Genomic DNA, 22,046 nt, shown 5'->3' with positions numbered 1-22,046 from the left:
GTAGTCTATTAATATGATATAATGAGTAATATCAGATATCCTCTCAAAAGCAGCGTTGAAAGGTACCAAACTTGAAAGCTCCTGAATATATAGTCTCCAAAACAGGGATATGTAGATAGTAGGTCATCAGTCAATCAACCACTGGGATGATCCCATTGGCGCTATATGATAGATAACCCTTACAGTATCTCGATCCCGAGGAGGACATAAATGGAAACAGACAAATCAGATCATTCTAAGCCATTAAGAGAATATATTACACATAATACCGGAAAGTCCTTCGTAGCTAGTTGGTCAACATAATTCAAATACCACTTTCTTCCACCTGATCCTTGAACGATTTCAAGAGCTTCGCGGCCGCCATATGCCCATTTTTCTCAGCCAATTCCACGGCGCGCCGATATTGCCGCTCCCCATCATTGCCTACCAGCGATGCTCCTTCGTCAAGAAGTAACCGAAGCATGTCAATTCGACCGTGCTCTGCCGCTCCCTCCAAAGCTGTTCTGCCATTGGATTGTGCAGGAGCAGCATTAACGTCTGCGTCTAGGTCGATGAGCTTGCGAGCGATTCCCAGGTAGCCTTGAATGGCGGCAATCTGTAATGCGGTAGCTCCGCCATTCTCTGATGGTGCACTGTTGACATTGGCTCCGTGGTCAAGAAGGAAATTGATCAGGTCCATGTTTCCGTTGTTCACCGCATGTTGTAGCGCCGTGCGTCGACCCTCGCACTTCCCTAGTTTGTCCAGAACTAAGAGTCGCAGTGCACTGGCAACAGTTTCTCTGCTATGGCCTTCTGCGGTGGGCTCTCGAGTTGATAACAAGGTCTCGATGTGCTTCATAGTCTTCCAGCCAGACGCGTGGAACAACTTCATCACATTCCGATCATGGGCAGCCATAGTTCTTTTGGATTTGCCAGTTGGACCGTGGGATACGTAGCCATTAGACAACAAGAATAGTTCCAAGTTAAGACTCTCTGGTGTCGTTCGTAGAGTGTTGCACAACCTTGTGGCGAGGGTACGATGCTGGCCACCGAACTCTTCCGGCATCAGAATACTAAGTCCAGTCACTATACGGGAAAGGCTATTGATGTTGGGTGGATGGGACAACGTCTTCCAAGGAATTATAGAGCCTAGTCGTTGCATCAAGTCTCGGTTGATGTTGTTTGTTAAAGCACCAGGGGATTGTGGCGATGTCGCGGCCAGGGCGGACGATAGCGACGGTAGATCTATACAACCGTTCAGGTCATTTTGCAGAAGGGGAGTGGAAATAGCCCCAGGAACATACTATGGTCTCGTCCAGGCTTGGGAAGCTTTGCAAATTGCAGCCATGGAAGGGAGTGATTCCAAATAAGCCGCATGCCCGGCGTTGAAGGAGTGCAGACAACAATTCCTTCTGGAGTGCTGGGAGAAGGAGCTAAGACTCTATTAGCTGCCTGGGGTTCATGTGAGCAGGATAATATGGGAACACGCTGAACAGACCATTTGGGAGGTTATCCACCGTCGAAACAAAGGTTTTACTGTATCGGGACTTTTTCAGCTTGCTTGGGGGATATTGAACCCCGTCGACATACACTTCGCTCTCTTTCTGGTGTTCCCTCTTTCTCTTGTCGATTCGCCGCCCGATGAACTTGCCTTCCGCTGGGGTCAGAAAATGATTTTTTCGCAGGTCCCCTCTCTTGAACTATTCTTTCGTACTGTGACTTTCTGTTTTGATCTGAGATCGTATGTGTCTGTATGCGCAGCAGGGTAAGAATGTACTGACCTTTCATCGAACCCGTACTTAGTTTGTATATACTAACTAGTACCTGACTTCGCTTAATTTACGGCCTTCATTAGAGACGCTTCGGTTCGGGCCGGTAGGACTCCCAGATGGTGTCAGCCATGCTTGGATGTTGTAGTCTTGTGTCTGAGAGCTAGCAGGAAAAGCGTTCTTTCTGGTGAAAACCAATTTGTAACTTATGGCGATAAAAGGCTAGGCCCACATCGGCCTGGTTTGCCAAAAGGGACCAAGTACTAACACGTAGACCCACTAGAGAAGTAGTAGGCCCTGACGGGTGGATGCGGAGGAACATCCTTAGATTCCCTACACCTTTTTTAGCCCTGCCAGGGGGCTGCACGAATAGAAAATCGATGTCGGTGGAGCGCAGCCAATCAAAGCCTTGCCTGTGAGGACTAGGGGGTCCCGAAAATCTTGGCTTGATAGACCGTGTGCTTATATTGATCATCAACTTGTGCCCGCGTAAGCCGATCTATACTGGAACACACAGGACGAAGGCCCCGTTCTAGGATATATAAGGGCACCTTTTCCAATGACCTCTTGCCAAATTCAAACATCAAAGCACACATTGAGACTTGAATCATCTCTTTCACCATTACCATTACCCATCCGAGTTCATCATGGAGTGGCCGACCAGTTTTTCTCTAGGGCTCCAAGAGGATACTACTAGTACTACTGCTGGTACTCATCCGGACTGCCTCCCCATCGGTCAATACCTCTTTCCCCAGTCATCAGCCGCACCAATGTCCCAGCCAGACTCCTCCATCTTTGCAAATCACCCCTATGGAGCCTTTACCTCGATTGCTGGTCCACCCCGTAGTATTGAACCTCGTGTTTGCACAGTCAATCCGACGGGGGCTCTTTCAAGTGACAGAAACATTCCACCACAAGGCGGTGTGGCGCAGACTGCCCAAGCGCCTTTTGCCTATGATGAAATACCTGCCGAGTCACTTGATTTGCTGTATGCTTCCACTCGTATTACTGGTGGTCAGCCCCTGCGACTACCAGTAGACTGGAAGGATAGCAGTGCAGACACGAACCCAACCTGGCTTGCCCCCAATAGCGCCGCGATCAGCCACCAGCTACACCCAGCTCCGGGAAGGTATGTGGCCCGCTTTATCTACTATCAACATGGCACATTTAACGATACCATATCTGAGCAGTAGAATCCCTCGTGCCCCTTCTAGTGCTCATAGCCCACCAAAATTTGAGTGCAAATGGGAAGGCTGTTCCAGCTCCACACGTTTCAGCACTGAAGGGGACCTTGTCCGCCATCTTAAATCGATCCATATCTCCCCCGATGCGTATTCCTGTTTAGTTTGTGGCCAATCTTTTGGTAGGAAGGATCACCTCCGTTACCACCAGAGACGCCGTCATTGTTGCTTGGTCTGAGATTCTCTGTTTATCATTCGTGTTTCATGTTGGAGTTCCCTGCAATATTCTCCTCCCATCGCTCCTCTTCCACTTCTTCCACTTCTTTTTCCTTTCTTATATCTACTCCGTACTATTTATATATACCTTTTCGGGGCCTTATCAGCTGCTTTCTCATTTCATGTCTTCCTTATTCTTATCTGATATATATTCATTGTGAAGAGAGCAATATAATGAAAAAGAATTCGATTTTGTATCATCGGCGCAATTTTGATGAACAGTATCCAAGGGACATATAGTTCTTTCGTTTCCACTATCTACTTATTCAACAAATTTACCGTACCAACTATTATGGGGAAGTCGAAGAAACAAAAGTGGGGTACCCATGTCCACATAATCTACCCGTTCGGCCACCATTCAGCGTGACACTAGGCAATTATATTGGCAGTCTAATCTTGGCAAGAAATATCGGACAGCCGCGTTGGACAGCTATCAAGTGGTTTGGGTAGTCAAGTTTACGGAAAATCTAATTATCCCTACGCAGCGCAGCCCCTTCGCGATGTATCTTAATACATGATTATATCAGCGGCATAGACATTACGTTCATATATTCGTGGATTTTTGAATAACTACTACTACCGTAGGTCATGGTTCCCACCCTTTCTAACTGTTGTCGCCACTGGGGTAAACCAAATGCTGCTTCATATCTTCAGATCCCGATATATATATCTTTCAAGCATCACTGGCCTATATTTTCTTCCAATACTTTGTCGTGTGGGACTTCTGAGAAAATGTCCCATGCATGACCAGGTGTAGCAGAACTCTTTCCTAACATAATTTCTATTCTATTCATAAATTACCGAATAGAACTTCAAGTATTTTGAGATCTGCTGAGGTCAGTACTACCGCACCATAAATCTTCATAACAGAGTTCGGCATCATCTCTCGCAGACCGAGAGAATACGGCGGCTAAATGGCGGAGCCATAAAGGCTACTCGGAACACAGCCTCTCGATCCCGGTCTCGGAAACGCCCCCAGTGACCCGAGGTACAAAACCCCAGCCCTTCCGAGACAACGCCCTGTTAAGCTCCCCTCTCACTTCTTCCACAATAACTCCAACCAAAGCAAAGCAACATACACCCTCATTCACAATCACAATAAAACTCATACCACGATGTCCCTCCCCTCCCTAGCCCGCTATTCCACACGACCCCTCCTCCGCCCGCAATCCCTCCCTCCGCAACTCACCCGCGCATTCTCCAACCGCCCAGCCCTCCGCACCTCCGCATCCGCATCCACCATCGCAACATCCTTCCTCACGCGCTTCCAATCCCTCGGCCCACAAACCCGCACCCAAACCCTCGACGCGAACCAACTCCAGCTCCTCTCCCTAACACTCAACCGACCCTCCCTATTCCCCAACTCTCCATCCCTATCCAACACCCCGACCTCCCTACCCACCGGCACGCCCTTACCCGCCGGCTACCACCTCGTCTACTTCACCCCCGCATTCCTAGAAAATGAGCTCGGCGCGGACGGCACCGACACCTCGTATAACCCTGCGTCGCCGTTCACGCGCCGCATGTGGGCTGGCGGGGAGGTACATTGGCCGCGGGGGAAAGATGGGAAGCCGAATTATCTGAGGGTGGGACAGGAGGTGCAGGAGACGACGAGGGTGTTGAGTGCGGAGCCAAAGGTTGTGAGGAAGACCGGGGAGGAGATGATTGTTGTGGGGGTAGAGAAGGAGTTTCGGAATGAGGATGGGGTGGCGGTTTTGGATAGGAGGTGAGTAGGAATTGTTCTTTTGTGAAGTTGGGGATGGTGCTGATAAGAATGTATACAGGAACTGGGTCTTCCGCAAAGCTCTAACTTCGCCGCCGCCTACGAGTTCATCTACCCCTCCAGCGACAAAGGCGTTCAACGGTCCAGCTAGTTCATCTACCCAGACGAGTGACAATGTGCACACGCGCACGCTGCGCCAAACGGCAGTGACATTGTTCCGGTTCTCCGCGTTGACGTTCAACCCGCACAAGATCCATTACTCGACGCCGTGGGCGAGAGATGTCGAGGGGCATAAGGATATTGTTGTGCATGGGCCGTTGAATCTCATTTCGATTCTGGATTTGTGGCGCGATACGAGGAAGAATGAAGGTGGGGAGTTAGTTCTCCCGGAGAAGATCTCGTACAGGGCGACCAGTCCGTTGTATGCGGAGGAGGAGTATCGGATTGTGTTGGAGGATGGAGGAGACGGAGTCGGGAAGGTGCAGATTGTTGCGCCGGGGGAGGTGGTGGCTATGAAGGCGGAGATTCAATAGAAATACACGGAGTAGTAGAGTAGTTGTGTAGATATTTGGTCTTTTTGGCTGCTGAGAGGGGGTATACTGTGATTACTATAGCTATGTGCAGATGATGTTACACGAGAATACTATGTAAATGAAGTACCCCAAAATAGAATCATAGCAATCATATACTGTAAGTACTATTCTTCTAAACATGTACCGTGACCTAACTTCTCTAACTCGTCTGCTCCACTCCACCCCCAAAATAGGGTTCGGGCTTAAGCTCCGGAGATAACCACTCCACCCCCCATCCTTATCGCCATCGCGGCAGCCTCCACTCCACCTCAATTACACTCGAACTCAACTTCACATTCACTATCTATTTACCACAGCTACCCCACGCTCCACACATCCCCCCTTGTACTTGGTACATAGTAGACCCACTGCATACTCCACTATCCCACGAAACATACGGGAATCAAACGGACATGGAGAAGAAACGCACCCGCGTGCAACTCTCCTGCACAGCCTGCCGAGCCCGCAAGTAAGCACGCGGCGGCCCCTCCAATCCCACATTACTCACTCTACCTCCAGCGATCAACACCTACTATTCCATGTATAACGCATACCAATAACAATAATTTATGCAATAGGTTAAAGTGCTGCCGCACGCACCCCTGCACAAACTGCCTGAAGCGCGACGAAGCCGGCACCTGCACCTTCATCGGGCGCGGCCCGCGCGGCAAAACCTCGAGTAATGGACGGACCAGCCCGACGCAAGTACAGGATCGGTTGCAGCACTTGGAGAATTTGATTCTGTCTTTTACGCAGCAGCAGCAACAGCAGCAGCAGCAGGAGAGGTCAAATAGTGTGAGTGAACACCAACAGGTGGTTAAGAATGGTGGTCAGATTACGCCGGTATCGTCGGTGCCATCGTCGTTGGCATTTGGGGAGGTACAGCAAGCACAGGAGGGGGAATCGGAAACTCCGCCTCCTGATCCCGGGAGGTTGGTGGTTAGGGAGACGGGCATGAGGTATATTGATGGGGCGCATTGGAGTGCGATTCTAGAGGAGGTGAGGCTGTTCTTTTGTTTGATCAAGCTAGGCGAGGCTGATTATGATATGCAGATAAGTGGGGTCAAGGAGTATCTAAGGGATAATGAGGAGATGGGATTGTCGGATGAGGAAGTGGAAGACGAGGAGATGGTGAGGCCGTCGAATGCGCCAACGCTATTACTTGGGCTGCACCAGGAAATGACCATGGACGAGCTTTTGGACGGGTTGCCGGCTCGGCCGGTCGTGGATCGCGTCGTGGCTATGTTTGTCGGCCTCATGGAGCCGACGACAGGTAGGTGTCGCTGTTGTATCAGTCCTTGATAGGTGATGCTGATGGAATTAGTGATGTTGCACTTTCCTACTTTCCAGAAACAGGTATGCTAGCTCAATTGAGTGGGAGATGCAAAGGATGCTGCTGACGTGCGCAGTATAACCAATTCTGGCAAAGACCTAAGGAAGTTTCCATTTCTTGGCTGGCACTGCTGTACGCGGTTCTCACCATAACAATGTCCGTGTATATGCGCACCGGGGAGCCGCTACCGGCAGAATTCGGGGAAGCAGATGAAGCCGTTCAGCGTCTCAGGCAATTGACTGCGCAGTGTCTAGTACAGTCGAACTACACCGTTCCGGGGCGTTTCAAAGTGGAGGCTCTGTTTTTCTACACAATGTGCGAATTCTTCCGCAGCGAGGATGCCCAAGTCGGAGTATCTTTTCTGCTGAACATGGCAATTCGACTTGCTATGCGTTCAGGGTACCACCGGGATCCGCAACACTTTCCGAATATCTCACCATACGAAGGCGAGATGAGGCGGCGGGTCTGGGCTATCATGCGTCAACTGGATGTTTTGATCTCGTTCCAGGTTGGGGTCCCGCGGGGTATACAGGACTGGCAGCAGGACGTGGAGCTACCGCGTAACATCTCTGATGAGGAATTCGGGGAGTCTACCGTCGAACTGCCGCCATCTCGACCCGAGACTGAACTCAGTACAACTGCATATATCCGCGGAAAGTCACGACTTATGGCCGTATTCGGGAAGATCTCTGATTTAGCGTACTCGCGCGATCCTATGACATATGATGACATACTGGCCCTGGACCGACAGCTGGAGGAAACTCGGGACCTTGTGCCCACTGCATTCAAGATACGCCCACTTGACCAGTGCTTCGTGGATCCATCATACCTGATCCTGAGACGATACACATTGGAACTTTTGTACCAGAAGGCCCGCTGTGTGCTGCACCGGCGCTACCTGGGCGAGGTGCATACCAATCCCCGCTATGCCTACTCGCGTCAGGTTTGCATGAGTGCTTCCAAGGAGATCCTCCGTCACCAGGCGGATATCTACCACGAGACTCAGCCGGGTGGACTTCTTTACCGCGACCGACAATTCCCGAACTCACTTCAGACCGCAGATTATTTGCTTGCCGCGATGATCATCTGTCTGGATCTGTCGCAGAACCCTACCGGCACACCGACGGGAAGCACGGACGAGGACGTAGCGGCAGTCATCCGGAGCCGGGAGGAACTGCTAGCGACCATTAAAACGTCACATCGGATATTTGAGCAGCAGCGTAGGCGATCGGCAGATGCACAGAAGGGATATGTGGCACTGACAATCATGCTGCGGCGAATTAATTTCCAGCAACAGGAAAGCCAACAACTGACTTCCGGTAAGTGGCACGGGATAATCCGAAGTACATTGCTAATGAGTGCAGCACAACCACCACCATACGGAAGTTGGAATGGGCAGCCATACTCAATTGGAGTGGATCCAATGGGCATTACCCCAGAGTATCAGTCACTCGATGTTATCGGAGAGATGCTCGATGCGCCAACCAATCTCGACTGGGTAAGTGAGCCGCTGCAACTAATAATTGAAACTAGCTAACAGGCGTAGAATCTCTGGGATCAGCAGATGCAAAGTGCCGCCAACGCGGATGTGGGGTTATGGGGGGATAATATATCAGAAGCTGTAAACATATAGAAGGGAAGGATCGTAGTAAACCACAGCGGATGTGTCAACCGGGAGGAACCCGAGATAAGCTCGGGGGCGGAGATCCGCTCGGAAGCCGACAAAAAGTCCACCCAAAGTTGAACCACCATTCTACCCTCTACGCAGACCAACCACTGATATACTCAAATTCCACCACCACGTTGCACTAAACACTACACATCCACAATGATGCGACCACCGATACCACGCAGCCTCTACAACCGGGTCTCTCTCCCACGAGCAGCGCATCGTTCCCTCTCCACATCAGCCTTCTCCAAGCACCTCTCTCACCACTCAACAAATAACACCAACAACCTACGAACCACCAGACTAACAACCTCACTCTCCCAATCAACGATCCAAAAACGACCCTTTCTCTCCTCCTTCCTCCCCAACTCCGACTCCGCCTCCAAAACCCGCCACCTCACCGCGACCCGAACGCTCCCACACGCTCCCGCTCCCCTCTTCGACATCATCTCCTCCGTCGAATCCTACTCCTCCTTTCTCCCCTTCCTAACCGCCTCAACCGTCACCCACCGTGACCCAACAACCAACTACCCGACCCGCGCCTTCCTCACCGTCGGCTACGGGCCCCTCAGCGAAACCTTCACTTCCAAGGTGACCTGCGATGCGGAGAACTGGGTCGTGGAGGCGCAAAGCGGCGCCAAGTACGGCGTGGGCAAGAAAGACGGACAGGGATTTCCGGGTGAGGATGAGGGGCTCTTCGAGTACTTGAGTACACGGTGGGAGTTACAGAGTCAGGGTGAGGGTAAGGGGACGGTTGTGAAGCTGGATATCCGGTTTGAGTTCCGCAGTCAGCTGCATGCTGCTATGATGGGCGCCGTGGAGGGACAGATGGCTGGTGTTATGGTCGAGGCGTTTGAGAAGAGGATTTATGATGTGTTGGGAAGAGCTTGAGCTTTCTTTCTATCCCTTTGTGGATTTATTATTGATGCATGAGGTGGACAGGATGTATTATGATATTGTTGTGGAGGGAAAGGAAAGGGATATGATACACATCAGTGCATACATAGAATATGGAATAGAAGCTACACATTGTATAATACAGTTTATCACATGAACAAAAAAGAAATGACCGGAAAAGAGAATAAATCACAGCATGCTCAAGTTCCGTCCAGCATTAGCCGCATTGCCCTTAACCGGCCCAACCGCATTGTAGTTGTCGAACACCACCTCCCAGTTAATCCGATCCCACCAGCGCTCCAAGTACTCCGCCTTACCGCCAATGCCGTAGTCCATCATCCACACATGCTCCCATGTGTTCACACACAGAATAGGCTGGACGTCCAGAGCACCCGGCGCCATGTTCTTCTGGTTAGCCGCGTGCGCACCCATCGCGCCAGCGTACTGGTTGCCCAGCGGCGCGTCCGGCGAGTGTGTCGCCATATCGACCGGTTGCCTCCGCGCATGAGCCGCCGGGTAGGGAGAGCCAGCGTTATACGTGCAGAAGATGTGCATCAGACCCTCCCGCTCGAGGTTCTTGGCCAGCCAGACGAAACCGGGGCCGAACATGGCGTTGGCGGTGGCCAGGAAATCGAGTTTCAGGGATTCGATCGAGGAGCAAGTATCGACGATGTCTTTGGCGAACTTTTCGGGGATCTGAGTTTGTTGGGGGGACTAGCACAGGTGTGTTAAAAGCTGGGATTGACACAACTCGACCTTGGTACACTCACCAGGCAGTTGAAGAAGAAGTGGTTGTTGTGGGCCATCGAGGCATAGTTGAACACGGACGCCATCTCCGGTCGGCGGGAGTACTTGACCAGCAGTTCTCCGGGCTTTGCGTCGGCGTCGACGGTGTCTGTTGCAGTGGAAAGACGATGGTGTCAGTTTCATACCAGCGGAGTTTGAGCTGCACTGCAAGGAAACTAACCCTGCGTCATCAGGTTCAGCTTGTCAATGAGCAGACCCTGGTATTGCGTCCAGGCAAAATCGAACGCCTCAGGCGATAGCAGCTCCGGAATGCCATTGTTCTTGAAGTACTGGTCGTTGGTTAATTGGGGCACGCGGTGCAGGCTCCGGATCTGAAAGCGTGGGAGCGCGGAGACGGGCTTCTGGCGGAGGTCAGGTTGGTTAGCTATGAGCCCACCCCGGGCATTGGGATGGGGTCAGCTCACCTGGGAGAAGGCGGAGGCAGCACGCAGCGCGGACTGCGGCCGGAAGAGGCGGTTCAACATGATGATGGGGGATTGGACAGGCGACAAGATGGCGAGCAACAAGCGGTTGATTTCAGGACCACCGCAGAATTTCCCGTTCGGCCTTCAGAACTCACCTCTTTCGGGTCTAGCGCTGGTTAGGTAAGCGGGCGCCAGCTCGGCCAATCAACATGCTGCGATTTACTTCGGCAGCATTTCAGCCATCATGATCTTCTTCTTCTCGCTTCTTCATCGCTCAACTTGCTCTACGCGCCGGGCTCTGCAGGAGCTCTGGTCGGGTTTAGAATGACATGGCCTGTCGTTGATCGTCGCCTTCCCGTGGCTCCTCCCGGCGCCTATCTCAACCACCCTCATTAGCCCTCGAACCATGCGCCCCATCTGCTGTGCTATTCTGAGACCCGGCGCCTGCAGCTGTGGATGTTTGTATCATGATGCTGCAGAATGTCGGGCAGCAGGTAGCGCTGGGTGGTTAGAATGGGCGCTTCCTGGTCATCGTTGGGGGTTGATGGCAAATGCCTTTGTAAGTCGCTCATTGTTCTTTCATCCTTTCTTTCACTCATTGACACTGTTGCAAAGTTCTTGTCTCATACTTTCTTTCATAGACAGCTTTCCTCGCTTAGCCGAAGTCTACGCAAGCCTATATTTAATTTTCTTCATCTCATCTATCTATTGTATTGGATTAGAGTCGGATCGCAATGACAAGGCCACAGCTTTGTTCCCTCATGAGACGGCCCTCCATGATACTGCTCCTCGCCCTCATTGCTTCGACGGTATCGCCAACGCAGGCCTTTGGCTTACTGCTACGAAGCTCCGACTCGTGTCCAAGCAACTATAACAAGTGTGCAGACAGCAAGTTGCCGGATGATTTCTGCTGCTCTAGCTCGTCAACATGCATCAGCCTGGACGACTCCAGCTCTGCTATCTGCTGTCCCAGCGGACAGAGCTGTGACTACATCGAAACAATAACCTGCGATGTGCAGCTCCAGAATGCAACAGCACATCCCAAGAACTCTGTCAAGACGACTCGGCTGGATGATTCCCTCCCCAAATGTGGCGACAAATGCTGTCCCTTTGGCTACACCTGCACAGGAGACTCGCTCTGTGCCATGAACACATCCAGTGCATCCACCCTCAGCGCCAGCCAGTCATCCACAACATCCACAACAGGGACCACATCCTCCACAGGAACCATCACCTCGTTCACAACCTCCGCCTCTACAACCGATGCCTCAAACCCCACCATCGTCCCAGTCACGACTGGCTCCTCCAAGACTGCCATCTCTGACAACAACGGCAGCAGCGCCAACGGCACCTCCTCAGCAGCCGCACTATCCTCCAAAGCCACCTGCCCATCCTACCCAACGAACGCCATCATAGCAGGCTTCTTCCCCGGGGCCATCTTCGGCGCTGTCCTAGCCCTTCTAGCCGTCTTCCTCTACCGCAAACACCAGCAGAAACACCAACCCCCCTCAGCCAAAGTAGCCCAATTCACGCGCCGCTCCTCGAAAGGCACCCTCATCGGCATCTCCTCCCCAATCCCCTCCGACGAGACCTCCTACCGAACGGACTTCCTCCTCCGCCGTAACCGCAACACAAAGCGATACTCCGAAGGCGCTCGCTCACGCATCCAACGCACCGGGACCCGAGTCCGGAGTCTCTTCAACCCCAACAATGCTCCTCCCCTACCGAAGACCAATCCCGCAAAGACCCTTGTCCCAGAGCACGGCGGTGGAGCAATGCACGCTCGTGTACCAGTGCCTGTTCCCCCGTTACCTATCTCCGTGACGCCGTTGCAGCCTGGACGAACGCCGTCGAAGAAGACACTGGCCCGTACGGAGAGCATTAGGGTGTATACACCGCCAGGCGTGTTTGCTACAACGGGTGTGTTGAAACCGGAACCGTATCCGACGCATATAAGAACGGAGGGGACGTTTGATGATATGGAGAAGTGATATAGTACTTTATTGTTTTCTACATGTCTCGAGATGCGTCGTATTTATGTGATTTATGAGGTTTTATAAAGTAATGGGGTGGTACATTGTACTCAGTATGTTCTTAAGTCTTTAAGATACCTTATAGCTAGTTATTTACCTATATTTGAACTTCTGCAATAAACACCATGCAATATATTTAAGGATCTAAAATACTATACATACACGAAACCAAACACACCTACTGAAAGGTATAATCACCTCCTCTCCTTCCAAGCACTCACTACCTTCTTCACCTCCTTCAACAACCCCACAATCAGCGGTACTCCCACGGGCCCCAGCAGCGGCAAATACACCGCCACCTTATGCTCATCGGGGAAATACATTTGGCCAACCATACTCTTCTCGAAGAAGCTGCGCTCGGCCTCGGCCTCCGCGACACGGGCACTTGCCAGGGCGGCCTGGAACTGGCCGTGGCGGAGATGGTCGCACGCGGAAGAAAGATGAGAGAGCGTAGTAGAGACTGAGGTAGCCACTGTAGCGGGGATAGGGATCTGGGGGAGGGATTCGGTGAGACGGGCGAGGGAGCCCATGGTTGAGGAGGCGGAGAGGAGGAGAGAGGCCGCGCGGACGCGGGTGAGGGTCTGAAGACGGAGAGGAAGAGGCGGAGGGGTGGAGGGGGCGCCGAGGAGGGTGAGAAGTTGGTGGGAGAAGGTCATGAAGGCCGGGCCGAGGGTTTCTTTGGTGAGGTGGGTTGGGTGATTAGGGGGGTTGAGGAGGAAGACGCCGCCCCATTGGGGGATGATCCAGCTGGTTGCGAGGCTGTCTTTGACGACGAGGGGAGATTGTGAGGGGGAGGGGATGTAGAGGATAAAGTTGATGGTTGGGCCCGGGCCGATGCTGGGGCTGAGGGGCCATTCGGCGGCGTTGATGAAGGCGCTGAGGTCGTCCTTCTTAAGGGTCCAGGCGGAGTGGGTTTCGTCATATTCCGGGGGTGGTGCGGTTGGAGAGGAGGTTGCGTAGAGCTGGACTTGGGTGTCGACGGTGAAGTTGCTGATAGGGGAGAAGGCGTCGAGGACTGGGGTTATGTAGTCGTGCACGGCGGCTTGGATGTCCCAGGAAGAAGGGGTTGCGCCGGGGGTGAAGAGACTGAAGGCGAGGTGGTAGGTGTCGGCGTATTTCATGGAGCGGCGGAGACGGCGAGTGACGCTTTCTGCGAGATCCGGGGAAGTGGGTGCGCCGGGGATGTTGTTGTCGGAGAGTACCTGGGCGATGATGGCTTTCTCTTCGGCGAAGAGAAGCTGGAGCTCGTCTGCGATGAATGTGGATAGGGGCGAGTTGGACGCCGACGGGGGCGGGATCTGGCTGGGAGGATAGAAGACATCGAGCTGAGTGGTATCATGGTGGAGAGCTGCTCGGGGGCTGGCGAGGTCGTCCTGGGGCAGTAGACGGACGGTCAATGCGGTGTCCGCGGCGTCGGCTGCGGAGGGCTGATCGGGGTCCTCGTTGGAGAGCTTCAGTCGCAGGTGGTGCGCGGAGAACTCATTGAGGTCGTCGAGGGTGTGCTGCGTAGAGCGGAGGAGATTCTGAGCGTCGACGTCGGGCAGGGAGGGGGTCTCGACGCGGATCTCGAGGGGGAAGACAGGACGACAGGTCTGGTGTTGTGTTCTTGTTAGCGAGGTTGTGAGCAATAGAGAGGTGAGAATACTTTTCCATCAGCCCAATCAATCATGTCCGGGATCGGCAGGGAAGCGCGATAGATCGAGGTGGTCTTCCACCAGATGGGAAAGCCCAGGAAGATGATCACAGCCCAGAAGGCCGCAATGACCTTGAAGCGGGTGCGGATGGCCTCGGGCTTCTCGGGCGGCGGCAGACGCGGCGTGGGGGTTGTGGTAGTCATTGTGTGGTCGGAGACAGTCTGGGGAGACGTCTGGGGATCATTCTTGGCCGTCATGGCCACATGCTTGAGAGAGGGAGTGGTAGATGGAGAGTTGGAGATGGATTGGAGATGGAGTTGAGATGCGGCAGCCAAGGCGGAGTGGCCCCGCCAGTTGGCCGAACCTCTTAATTCTGCTAACTACCACTACGATTATGCCCGGAGATAGGAAACAGTCTAACAGCATACCAATAATTCCATATTATCTATCCTGCAAATTCACTTGGGGTATCTAACCAATGCGCCAGCCTAAAATAACAAGACAATCCCACTAATACTCCTTTTCGAATAACTTCTGGATCGGTTTGGCCGCCTACACCCGTTAGTAAAGTCCAGCAGACAGGAACACAGTGTAACCTACGTCAATAAATCGCTCCAGATCCTGATCCAAGCTGGCCAAGTCCTCCTTGCGCTTGTTGTTCTCCGCAATCAAGGCCTGCTTGCGCTTCAGCAGCTCCTGTCGGGCCTGTTCCAGCTTCTCCCGTTCCGCGTGTTCGTGGTTGATGCGAGCGATCATCAATTCATGTTCATCGGACTGCTGGTGCTCGGGATGCAGAGCGAGGAACTCTTCGAGAGGGATCAAGGGGAGGGAGCGATATTTGTGACTATCCTGGTTAGCATGTCCCCTACCATATAGTGTCATTGAAGACCACCTACTCGTAGGACTCGCAGGCAGCAATCTCGCCTGTCAAATGTCGCTGTTCATAATACAAGTTCTGAAGCTGAAGATGGAGACGGTCAATCTCCTGGCGGGCCTCTGCAGTGGACTGCTTGGTCTCGCGCACCCGCACGATCGCATCCCGGTTCTGCCCCCGCAGACGAGCCAGAAGAGCAAACAATTGTTTCTGCTCGCGAGAGGCTGCCAGAGCACGCTCTTGGGGGTCATCGGACAGATCAGCCGTGGGGTCAAGGACGGCCAGCAGTTTCATGCATTGATCGCGAGTCTCGGCGCTGAGCCCGAGCACGGGCAGCAGCGAGGGATTGGCGACGATATCCCGGATGGCCATGGCGGGTTATCACAGGATGGATAAATCCGACGGAAAGGCGGAGACGATAGAAGGATAATTTAGTGGAAGAGAGTAGACTGTTTGTTGGTTCGGAGGTGGCTGGTGGCAAGGAAATCAACGCCAACGTGGAGCAGCTGCGGTCGCTGATGGGCTGAACGATAAGGTAGGGTTTATGACAGTAGCCACTGAAAGGTTGGGATGAAGAATGAATGGCGCGTAGACTCAATGAAGTTGAAGGACCGGGCGGAAATGAAAAAGGCCGTTTCAAGCGCCAGTTCAGTGAGTGGTCGATGATTCGGAGACGAAGCAGCCGGAACTAATCTTTTGGAACCTCCCCACTTCATTGGATTCTGTCTCTCTCTCCTCTTTCTCTTTCTTTAGTCCTTCTCCTTCTCCTCTTTCTGACTTCTCCTTTCAACCTCGCCCTTTCTAACTGTACTGGCTGCTGTTGGATTGCCCTCTCCTCTCTTTCGTCTCTCCTTAATTTCTCTCTCCTCTCCTCTCCTTGCATATTTATTAGTTTTCTCTTCTTGTACGTATTTTGGTACTCGTTTTCTCCGCCTCTCCCGGTTCTCCCGATCTTCCCCACCCAAAACAACATCCTTTCGCTGTCTGCCCAACCACCACTAACTCTTACACCCTCTCCAGGATATGTGGAATTGACTTCTACGCTGTGGTTTATCTGTCACTGTACGCCATGGCCTGCTCATCTCAATCTGTCACCATTGAGTCTTATCCGGAGGCCGCGGTGGCCTCCGCCTATGCCACCCCCGGAGAAGACACCGGCCTCCTGAGAGATCGCCGTCGCAGACACTCCTTTCATACGGCTCGCAAGTTGTCCTGCGACTACGATGCGGATGCTGTTTTCCTACGGGTACGCTGCATTCTTGGCTCCACCATCAATACTGTCCCTGACTGACCTCTCCGTAGGTGGAGCTCTTCCTGGCCGAACTCGAACGACGCCTCCACTGGCTCGAACAATACCGCAAGTCCCACATGGATCAGATCGACGCCAGTCTCCGCCGTGGATACGCCACCTTGGAAGCCGTGCGAGACTCCTGCTCCTATGCCTCTGGGGAGCTGATGGGTGGTGGAAAAAAGCGGGCCAAGATCTTGGTCGAGACGCTGGAGGACCGCTACATGGATGCCCTCGCAACAAAGGAAACACTCGAACAGAAAGCCCAGGCGGGAGTCCGACTGATGGAGTCGTTTCTGGTCGAGCTGGAGTCCCGCGCCCATGCGGTCCGCGACCGGGGGCTCTACGGCACTCTAGATGATGGCTGGAAGGCGATGGACTCGAAGCTGGTGCATGCCCGTGAGGTGGTCGACGAGGGTATGGAACGGGCACGACGGGCGAAAGACGCGCTGCGGGAGAGCATCGACCGAGCTATCCTGCTGGCCCAGGAGCAACGGTTGATCACGTATGCGGATCTCCCGCACCCGTGGCGGGTGAACCCGCATATCCTGCAGGGGTATCGGTTCACACACTCCAAGGTGGAATGCTTGACCTCGGTGTTCACCCCTTCAAACGAGACGTTCAACATCTGGTCTCACCTGATCGGGCTTTTCATCGTCCTGTCGGTGGCCTTTTACTTCTACCCGCTGAATCCCAACTTCCACCTCAGCTCGCGAACGGACATTCTCGTGGCGGCCGTCTTCTTCTTCGCGGCGTGCAAGTGCCTGGTCTGCAGCACACTGTGGCACACGATGAACAGCATTGCCAGCCAGACGCTGATGGAGCGGTTTGCCTGTGTGGACTACACAGGTATCTCGATGCTGGTGGCAGCCTCGATCGTGACGACCGAGTACACGGCTTTCTACTGCGAGCCGGTCTCACGGTGGACTTATATCCTGCTGACCATGTCGCTGGGTATTGGAGGAGTGATCCTGCCGTGGCACCCGACCTTTAACCGGGCGGATATGGCATGGGCGCGCGTGGCCTTTTACGTATCGCTAGCGCTGACGGGATTCGCGCCGTTGGCCCAGCTGACGTACACGCGTGGACTCGCCTGGTGCTTGTATTTCTACGCACCCGTGGTGAAGAGCATCATGGTGTACTTCGTGGGAGCATGTGTGTATGCGTCGCAGGTGCCGGAGCGGTGGCGGCCAGGATTGTTCGATTATGTCGGTGGCAGTCACAACATCTGGCATTTGGCCGTCCTTGGAGGGATCTTGTTCCACTACTGCGCGATGCAGGATTTGTTCGCGGGAGCGTTCCAACGGGCGCAGGGCGAGTGCCCGAACCTGGCCAAGTAGGGGGTAGATGGGTAGTAAAAGGGGTGTAGATGGTGTATAGACATAGAAGTACTCTGTAGATGGAGGTTGTATTGTGGATGTCTCATTCTTGTACATACATTTGGGGAGAGAGATAGCGGACATAGATTCTTTCCTATACTGTCAATATTTCTGACCACACATTGCCAACGTTCTTCTCTGTTAGCATCTGCTAACAACCCCCTCATTCCTCACCAATCAGTAAGTGTCCGTCTAATCTATCGTAAATAGTTTGGATGACGGCGTTGCAAAACGAGCAAGTCAACCACGGGCGAAGGGCCCATCCATTACATTTGCAGCGACGGGATTGGACGGAAAGTAATGATACAATGGGTCTGGAGGAAGACGACTAAGAGATAATTGTGGATGACAGTTGGTTCAACGAGATAAAAGAGCTCCTCAATCAGCACTAGACAGCTACTACTAACCCCTCCATGTCTTGATTCACTGATGGGGGCTAAAACATATTACTGCTGAACATATATAAACTGGATCGCCACCACAACCACTCATTCACCACATACCACCCTCCCAATTAACACCACTCTCACCACCAACTCACCCCCAAAAGAACCAAAAGATACTAGTAATTGAAGAGAAGATGTTCCTCGCCTCCCTCCCCCCCAACACCCCCATCACCATCACCATAACCGGCACAAGCCCACACACCCCTCCCAACCTCACCAAAACACTGACCTCACTCTTCGCCTCCGCCCTATCCGACTCTCTCTGCGCCCATACCGAAACCCTCCACCAGCACCACACGAATAGTACCATCCACCTAACCTACTGGAGCACAGAAAACTACAAAACATGGCTTGCATCCCCAATCGTCTCCGCTTTCTTCACCTCCCTCAACAACAATGATTCTGCTGAAGCTGCAGCAGCAGGAATCTACCACGAAACCCTAACCATCCAACCCTCCCGCATCCAAGGCGCCACGAACCACCCCGTCCCATCGGGATGTATGCACCTGGGAAAGATAGATCTCAAGCCCGAGTTATCGGGGTATTGGGGGTGTTATCCGGATCGGATTGGGGAGAAGAGTATTAGATCGAAGATTACTAGGGAGGATATTAGTGCAGCTGCTGTGTCTATTGCAGAAAACAAGCCTGAAGAGAAAGGGAAGATCCTCCCCGGGAAACAAACCATCACCCACATCTCCGATAACATCTGCTTCGTGGTCGAAGGTCAAGATCACTCTGCTGCATCTGCAGAGGAACGTACGTACTGGGCTGAACACTTCGATTCCCTGTCGCAGGAGTGGGTGGGCCAGGTGCTAGGTGCGGGATTACCGGGGGGTGTGGTTTCCTCTAGGGGATGTTATAATCCTTCTGTGGAGAGTACGCTTCCTGATTCTGATGCTACTGCTGAGGAGGGAAAGAGGAGGTATCCGTTGACGCTTGGGCGGGATGTACAGTTGCTTTACTTTGTGGATTTGCAGTATATGGAGACGTTGGGGAGGAAGAGTGCGGAGCATGTTAAGCTTAGGAAGGCGTTTATGGAGGCGTATGGGCCTGGGGGTGTGCTGTTTGGAGGGGGGCTGAAGTTGTGGGTTGAGACGGCGGTGTTGAGGGATGGGGATTTCTTGGGCGAGTATTGGGGGTGTGTGCAGGGGACGGGGTTGTTGGGGGTTAGGGGGGTGTTGGGGGTTGAGTGATTATGATTCTGTGGGAATGGATATGTGTATGCAATGGGGGTGTGGTAGTATGGCTGATGTTGAGGTTGGTGGTGGTGGTGGTGTCGTGAGGTTGTGTATGTTAGGTCTATGTTTGGGGTCATTCTTGGTCTGTATGATATCAAGGTTGGGTAGGGGATAGGAGTTGGTGTACACTTGATGATGTAGCATAGTAGTCTCTACTCATCTAATGAAAGTAAGCTTGATTAACCTCTTGCTATTATTGTCTCTGTACCTCTTCTACTATCAAGAAGACATGGAATCTCGCTCTTTACAGAGAGATGCAGGCTTACGTGGACTTCACTGAAATAACTATACATAGTAGTAGACATGATCTACCACTGCATACACCATGTCAAATTCTACAATGTCTTCAATTGGAACGAAGATATTCTATCACACATCTACGAAGATTGTCTGATGACTACAACCTGCTTCAAGCAGACTCAACGTACAGATCTGAGATATCTCACATCCATCACCTGTAGTGTAATCAACAAGTATCTGTCACGGCTGCGCCATGGAATGCACACTCAGATCCATACTTAGTAGCAATACGTAATCACTGCTGGTCATAATCTCAGCACATGAACAGGTATCTAGCAGCCATGATCTTCCAACCCCATCTTCCGCAAGAACACCCACCTCGCGTGTACATCCCGCACAGCATGATCCATCCTTGCGTCGCATGACCTCTGCATTACGAGGTGATCAAGTCTCCACAGCTGGACATACTCTCGCTTCACTGTGCGGAACTGCACTCCCCATGCCAAGCTGCATTGCATCGTGTTTGTCCACGCTATCTGACATTGAGCGAGTCAGAATATCCCGCACTGCTTCGAAACCTGTTTTCGAGACGAGGTTCGGCACTGCAGATACCGGAGAGTGCCCGAGAATAGACCAACCGCTGCAAAGATACTGCCCTCTTCCATAGAACAAGGATAGATGTGACAACATGCATATTCTTGTTTTCACCCGGTCATTAACCGCGCCACATAGGTGACGTTGCTGCTGCCACTCGCCTCGGAGATGTAAGTGTAGATCTCAACGCCTCGACGCCACGTCCATCCCTCGCTGGTTGCCTTCGGTTGCCTTGGCCTTGCTCGGGTCTGGCGGTGGGATGCTGCCGTTATTGCCATGTGGATTTGGTAGCCTCGGGATAGTTAACCCAGATAATGGGAACCATAAGGCTGATCGCGGCATATTTCAGTCTATAGATTCTGTGGTTGCAATATATGCAATGTTAGAGGCTATTGCTGGCCAACTTACTAGATCATGCTGTCTACGAAGATCCTATGCAAGAAGCGCATATGAGAAAAAAGAATACTCTCGTGATGAACATGATCCTCGTATAAGCCACCATGTTGGGTTCCCCACGAGGATCACGAACAGGTAGATAGTATATCCACTTTACGCAGGGATCACCCGGAAGCGAAGGCTTAAGCTTCCATGTGCCGTGTTCTTAGCCGATTGCTATGCCGTCTTCCTTGTCAGCTGGTCTTCTGTTACTGCTATTGGCCTTGGTGCTCTTTCTGCTGTTCCACTTCATCACATCTAGTCATTCTGCTGGTTCATGCAGGTGTCCGCTGCACTCCTCGCTTCGTTCAGGCGATGTTTCAGCTATCAGCTGCGCCGAACCTAGACAGTTCCACTTCAGCAGCATGATCACACGCCAGATCTCCACGCATGAACTGTGTATCACCTGGTGGAATAAGCACTTCTCAATCACACATGTTGTACTTCTTCAAGACATACACGTCTCAGTTGGCCTATTCACCATTAGTATAGCTCACCAAAAGTATTTCATCACGTATAACGTAACAGGACTACAATTATAATCACGTTGGCAGCAATAATGGCAACCAATACCCAAGCTCGTGCTAACTTGAGTCAGCTCGTAACGCTTGGTGCACAAGCAAGGACCATCAGTGTCCCACCTGCTATGTAGAGATGGGCTTTCTCGACGATATGTGCTCGTCTAGTTTGCTGAAAGCAGCCATAGCAGACGCATTTCCACGTCGTATTAGCAGTCCCCACGATCCCACTACTCAAGGACCACAGAATCGACCTCGTACTTAGATTCTGATCGCACATTAAGTCGCAGTCGATGGCAAACACTAGTCTCCCGTAGCAGATTCTGTTGCCTTACCAAATATTGGGCAACAGCAGTGTTTCAAGTGTCTGGCATCAAACGTCTTTCCTCAGTCTCGGCTGTTTTGGGCCTTGGCGAACATAGTAAACTGATATGAACCTGTTCGTACCAAGATTTGTCACATATCCTGGAGCCATGCATGCATGATAGAGACATGCCAACGCCATATCATGGCAATGCACTTACGCGCATGTATAAACGCAAATGACTCATTCCGTCTCGCGGCTTGAGCCGACATCCAAAAGGCCCAGCCTCGTGTAGCACTCCGGCCGAGCATACCTTGCTTAGCGACATAATCCAGGGATTTGACGGGAGCAATACGAATTTGTAGCAAATCCCGAAGGCCGAAAGGGTGTATGTCGCTTCCGTGTAACGCTCAGGGACTACTAGTTTTATGGTACCTGAGAACTAGTCAGGGG

The 22,046-nt window shown here is 52.4% G+C and overlaps 11 protein-coding genes across 11 annotated transcripts; 7 read left to right on the top strand and 4 right to left on the bottom strand.

Annotated features, from left to right (window-relative positions):
• Window positions 1-304: 304 nt before the first annotated feature.
• On the bottom strand, window positions 305-1,356 carry AtWU_07406 (ankyrin repeat domain-containing protein; the record flags this gene model as incomplete). Its single annotated transcript, XM_035502515.1, has 2 exons — window positions 305-1,224; window positions 1,284-1,356. The coding sequence occupies 2 exons, from the start codon at window positions 1,354-1,356 to the stop codon at window positions 305-307; spliced, it is 993 nt and encodes a 330-aa protein (XP_035358408.1).
• A 1,162-nt stretch (window positions 1,357-2,518) lies between these two features.
• AtWU_07405 (C2H2-type zinc finger protein) lies at window positions 2,519-3,167 on the top strand (the record flags this gene model as incomplete). The annotated part of the gene is made up of 2 exons (XM_035502514.1): window positions 2,519-2,877; window positions 2,939-3,167. 2 exons carry the CDS (start codon window positions 2,519-2,521, stop codon window positions 3,165-3,167), a joined length of 588 nt encoding a protein of 195 aa, XP_035358407.1.
• A 1,153-nt stretch (window positions 3,168-4,320) lies between these two features.
• On the top strand, window positions 4,321-5,461 carry AtWU_07404 (hydroxyacyl-thioester dehydratase HTD2; the record flags this gene model as incomplete). The annotated part of the gene is made up of 2 exons (XM_035502513.1): window positions 4,321-4,931; window positions 4,990-5,461. The coding sequence occupies 2 exons, from the start codon at window positions 4,321-4,323 to the stop codon at window positions 5,459-5,461; spliced, it is 1,083 nt and encodes a 360-aa protein (XP_035358406.1).
• Window positions 5,462-5,913: 452 nt separating this feature from the next.
• On the top strand, window positions 5,914-8,466 carry AtWU_07403 (putative C6 transcription factor; the record flags this gene model as incomplete). The annotated part of the gene is made up of 7 exons (XM_035502512.1): window positions 5,914-5,969; window positions 6,079-6,499; window positions 6,554-6,773; window positions 6,825-6,856; window positions 6,910-8,152; window positions 8,198-8,331; window positions 8,380-8,466. The coding sequence occupies 7 exons, from the start codon at window positions 5,914-5,916 to the stop codon at window positions 8,464-8,466; spliced, it is 2,193 nt and encodes a 730-aa protein (XP_035358405.1).
• A 195-nt stretch (window positions 8,467-8,661) lies between these two features.
• On the top strand, window positions 8,662-9,393 carry AtWU_07402 (ubiquinone-binding COQ10-like protein; the record flags this gene model as incomplete). The annotated part of the gene is made up of 1 exon (XM_035502511.1): window positions 8,662-9,393. The coding sequence occupies one exon, from the start codon at window positions 8,662-8,664 to the stop codon at window positions 9,391-9,393; it is 732 nt and encodes a 243-aa protein (XP_035358404.1).
• A 195-nt stretch (window positions 9,394-9,588) lies between these two features.
• Window positions 9,589-10,670, bottom strand: sod4 (mitochondrial 37S ribosomal protein mS42; the record flags this gene model as incomplete). Its single annotated transcript, XM_035502510.1, has 4 exons — window positions 9,589-10,113; window positions 10,170-10,294; window positions 10,367-10,547; window positions 10,611-10,670. 4 exons carry the CDS (start codon window positions 10,668-10,670, stop codon window positions 9,589-9,591), a joined length of 891 nt encoding a protein of 296 aa, XP_035358403.1.
• Window positions 10,671-11,371: 701 nt separating this feature from the next.
• On the top strand, window positions 11,372-12,601 carry AtWU_07400 (uncharacterized protein; the record flags this gene model as incomplete). The annotated part of the gene is made up of 1 exon (XM_035502509.1): window positions 11,372-12,601. One exon carries the CDS (start codon window positions 11,372-11,374, stop codon window positions 12,599-12,601), a length of 1,230 nt encoding a protein of 409 aa, XP_035358402.1.
• Window positions 12,602-12,837: 236 nt separating this feature from the next.
• Window positions 12,838-14,534, bottom strand: PIG-S (GPI-anchor transamidase GPI17; the record flags this gene model as incomplete). The annotated part of the gene is made up of 2 exons (XM_035502508.1): window positions 12,838-14,235; window positions 14,289-14,534. 2 exons carry the CDS (start codon window positions 14,532-14,534, stop codon window positions 12,838-12,840), a joined length of 1,644 nt encoding a protein of 547 aa, XP_035358401.1.
• Window positions 14,535-14,787: 253 nt separating this feature from the next.
• On the bottom strand, window positions 14,788-15,523 carry AtWU_07398 (uncharacterized protein; the record flags this gene model as incomplete). The annotated part of the gene is made up of 3 exons (XM_035502507.1): window positions 14,788-14,829; window positions 14,878-15,121; window positions 15,174-15,523. The coding sequence occupies 3 exons, from the start codon at window positions 15,521-15,523 to the stop codon at window positions 14,788-14,790; spliced, it is 636 nt and encodes a 211-aa protein (XP_035358400.1).
• A 697-nt stretch (window positions 15,524-16,220) lies between these two features.
• AtWU_07397 (hemolysin III family protein) lies at window positions 16,221-17,779 on the top strand (the record flags this gene model as incomplete). The annotated part of the gene is made up of 2 exons (XM_035502506.1): window positions 16,221-16,397; window positions 16,454-17,779. 2 exons carry the CDS (start codon window positions 16,221-16,223, stop codon window positions 17,777-17,779), a joined length of 1,503 nt encoding a protein of 500 aa, XP_035358399.1.
• A 619-nt stretch (window positions 17,780-18,398) lies between these two features.
• Window positions 18,399-19,457, top strand: AtWU_07396 (aldoxime dehydratase; the record flags this gene model as incomplete). Its single annotated transcript, XM_035502505.1, has 1 exon — window positions 18,399-19,457. One exon carries the CDS (start codon window positions 18,399-18,401, stop codon window positions 19,455-19,457), a length of 1,059 nt encoding a protein of 352 aa, XP_035358398.1.
• Between the last annotated feature and the right edge of the window lie 2,589 nt (window positions 19,458-22,046).

This window comes from Aspergillus tubingensis, assembly GCF_013340325.1.
Source record: "Aspergillus tubingensis WU-2223L DNA, scaffold_8, whole genome shotgun sequence".
NCBI lineage: Eukaryota > Fungi > Ascomycota > Eurotiomycetes > Eurotiales > Aspergillaceae > Aspergillus > Aspergillus tubingensis.
Note: the sequence above shows the minus strand (reverse complement) of the source record. Positions and strands in the feature narration are given on the sequence as shown.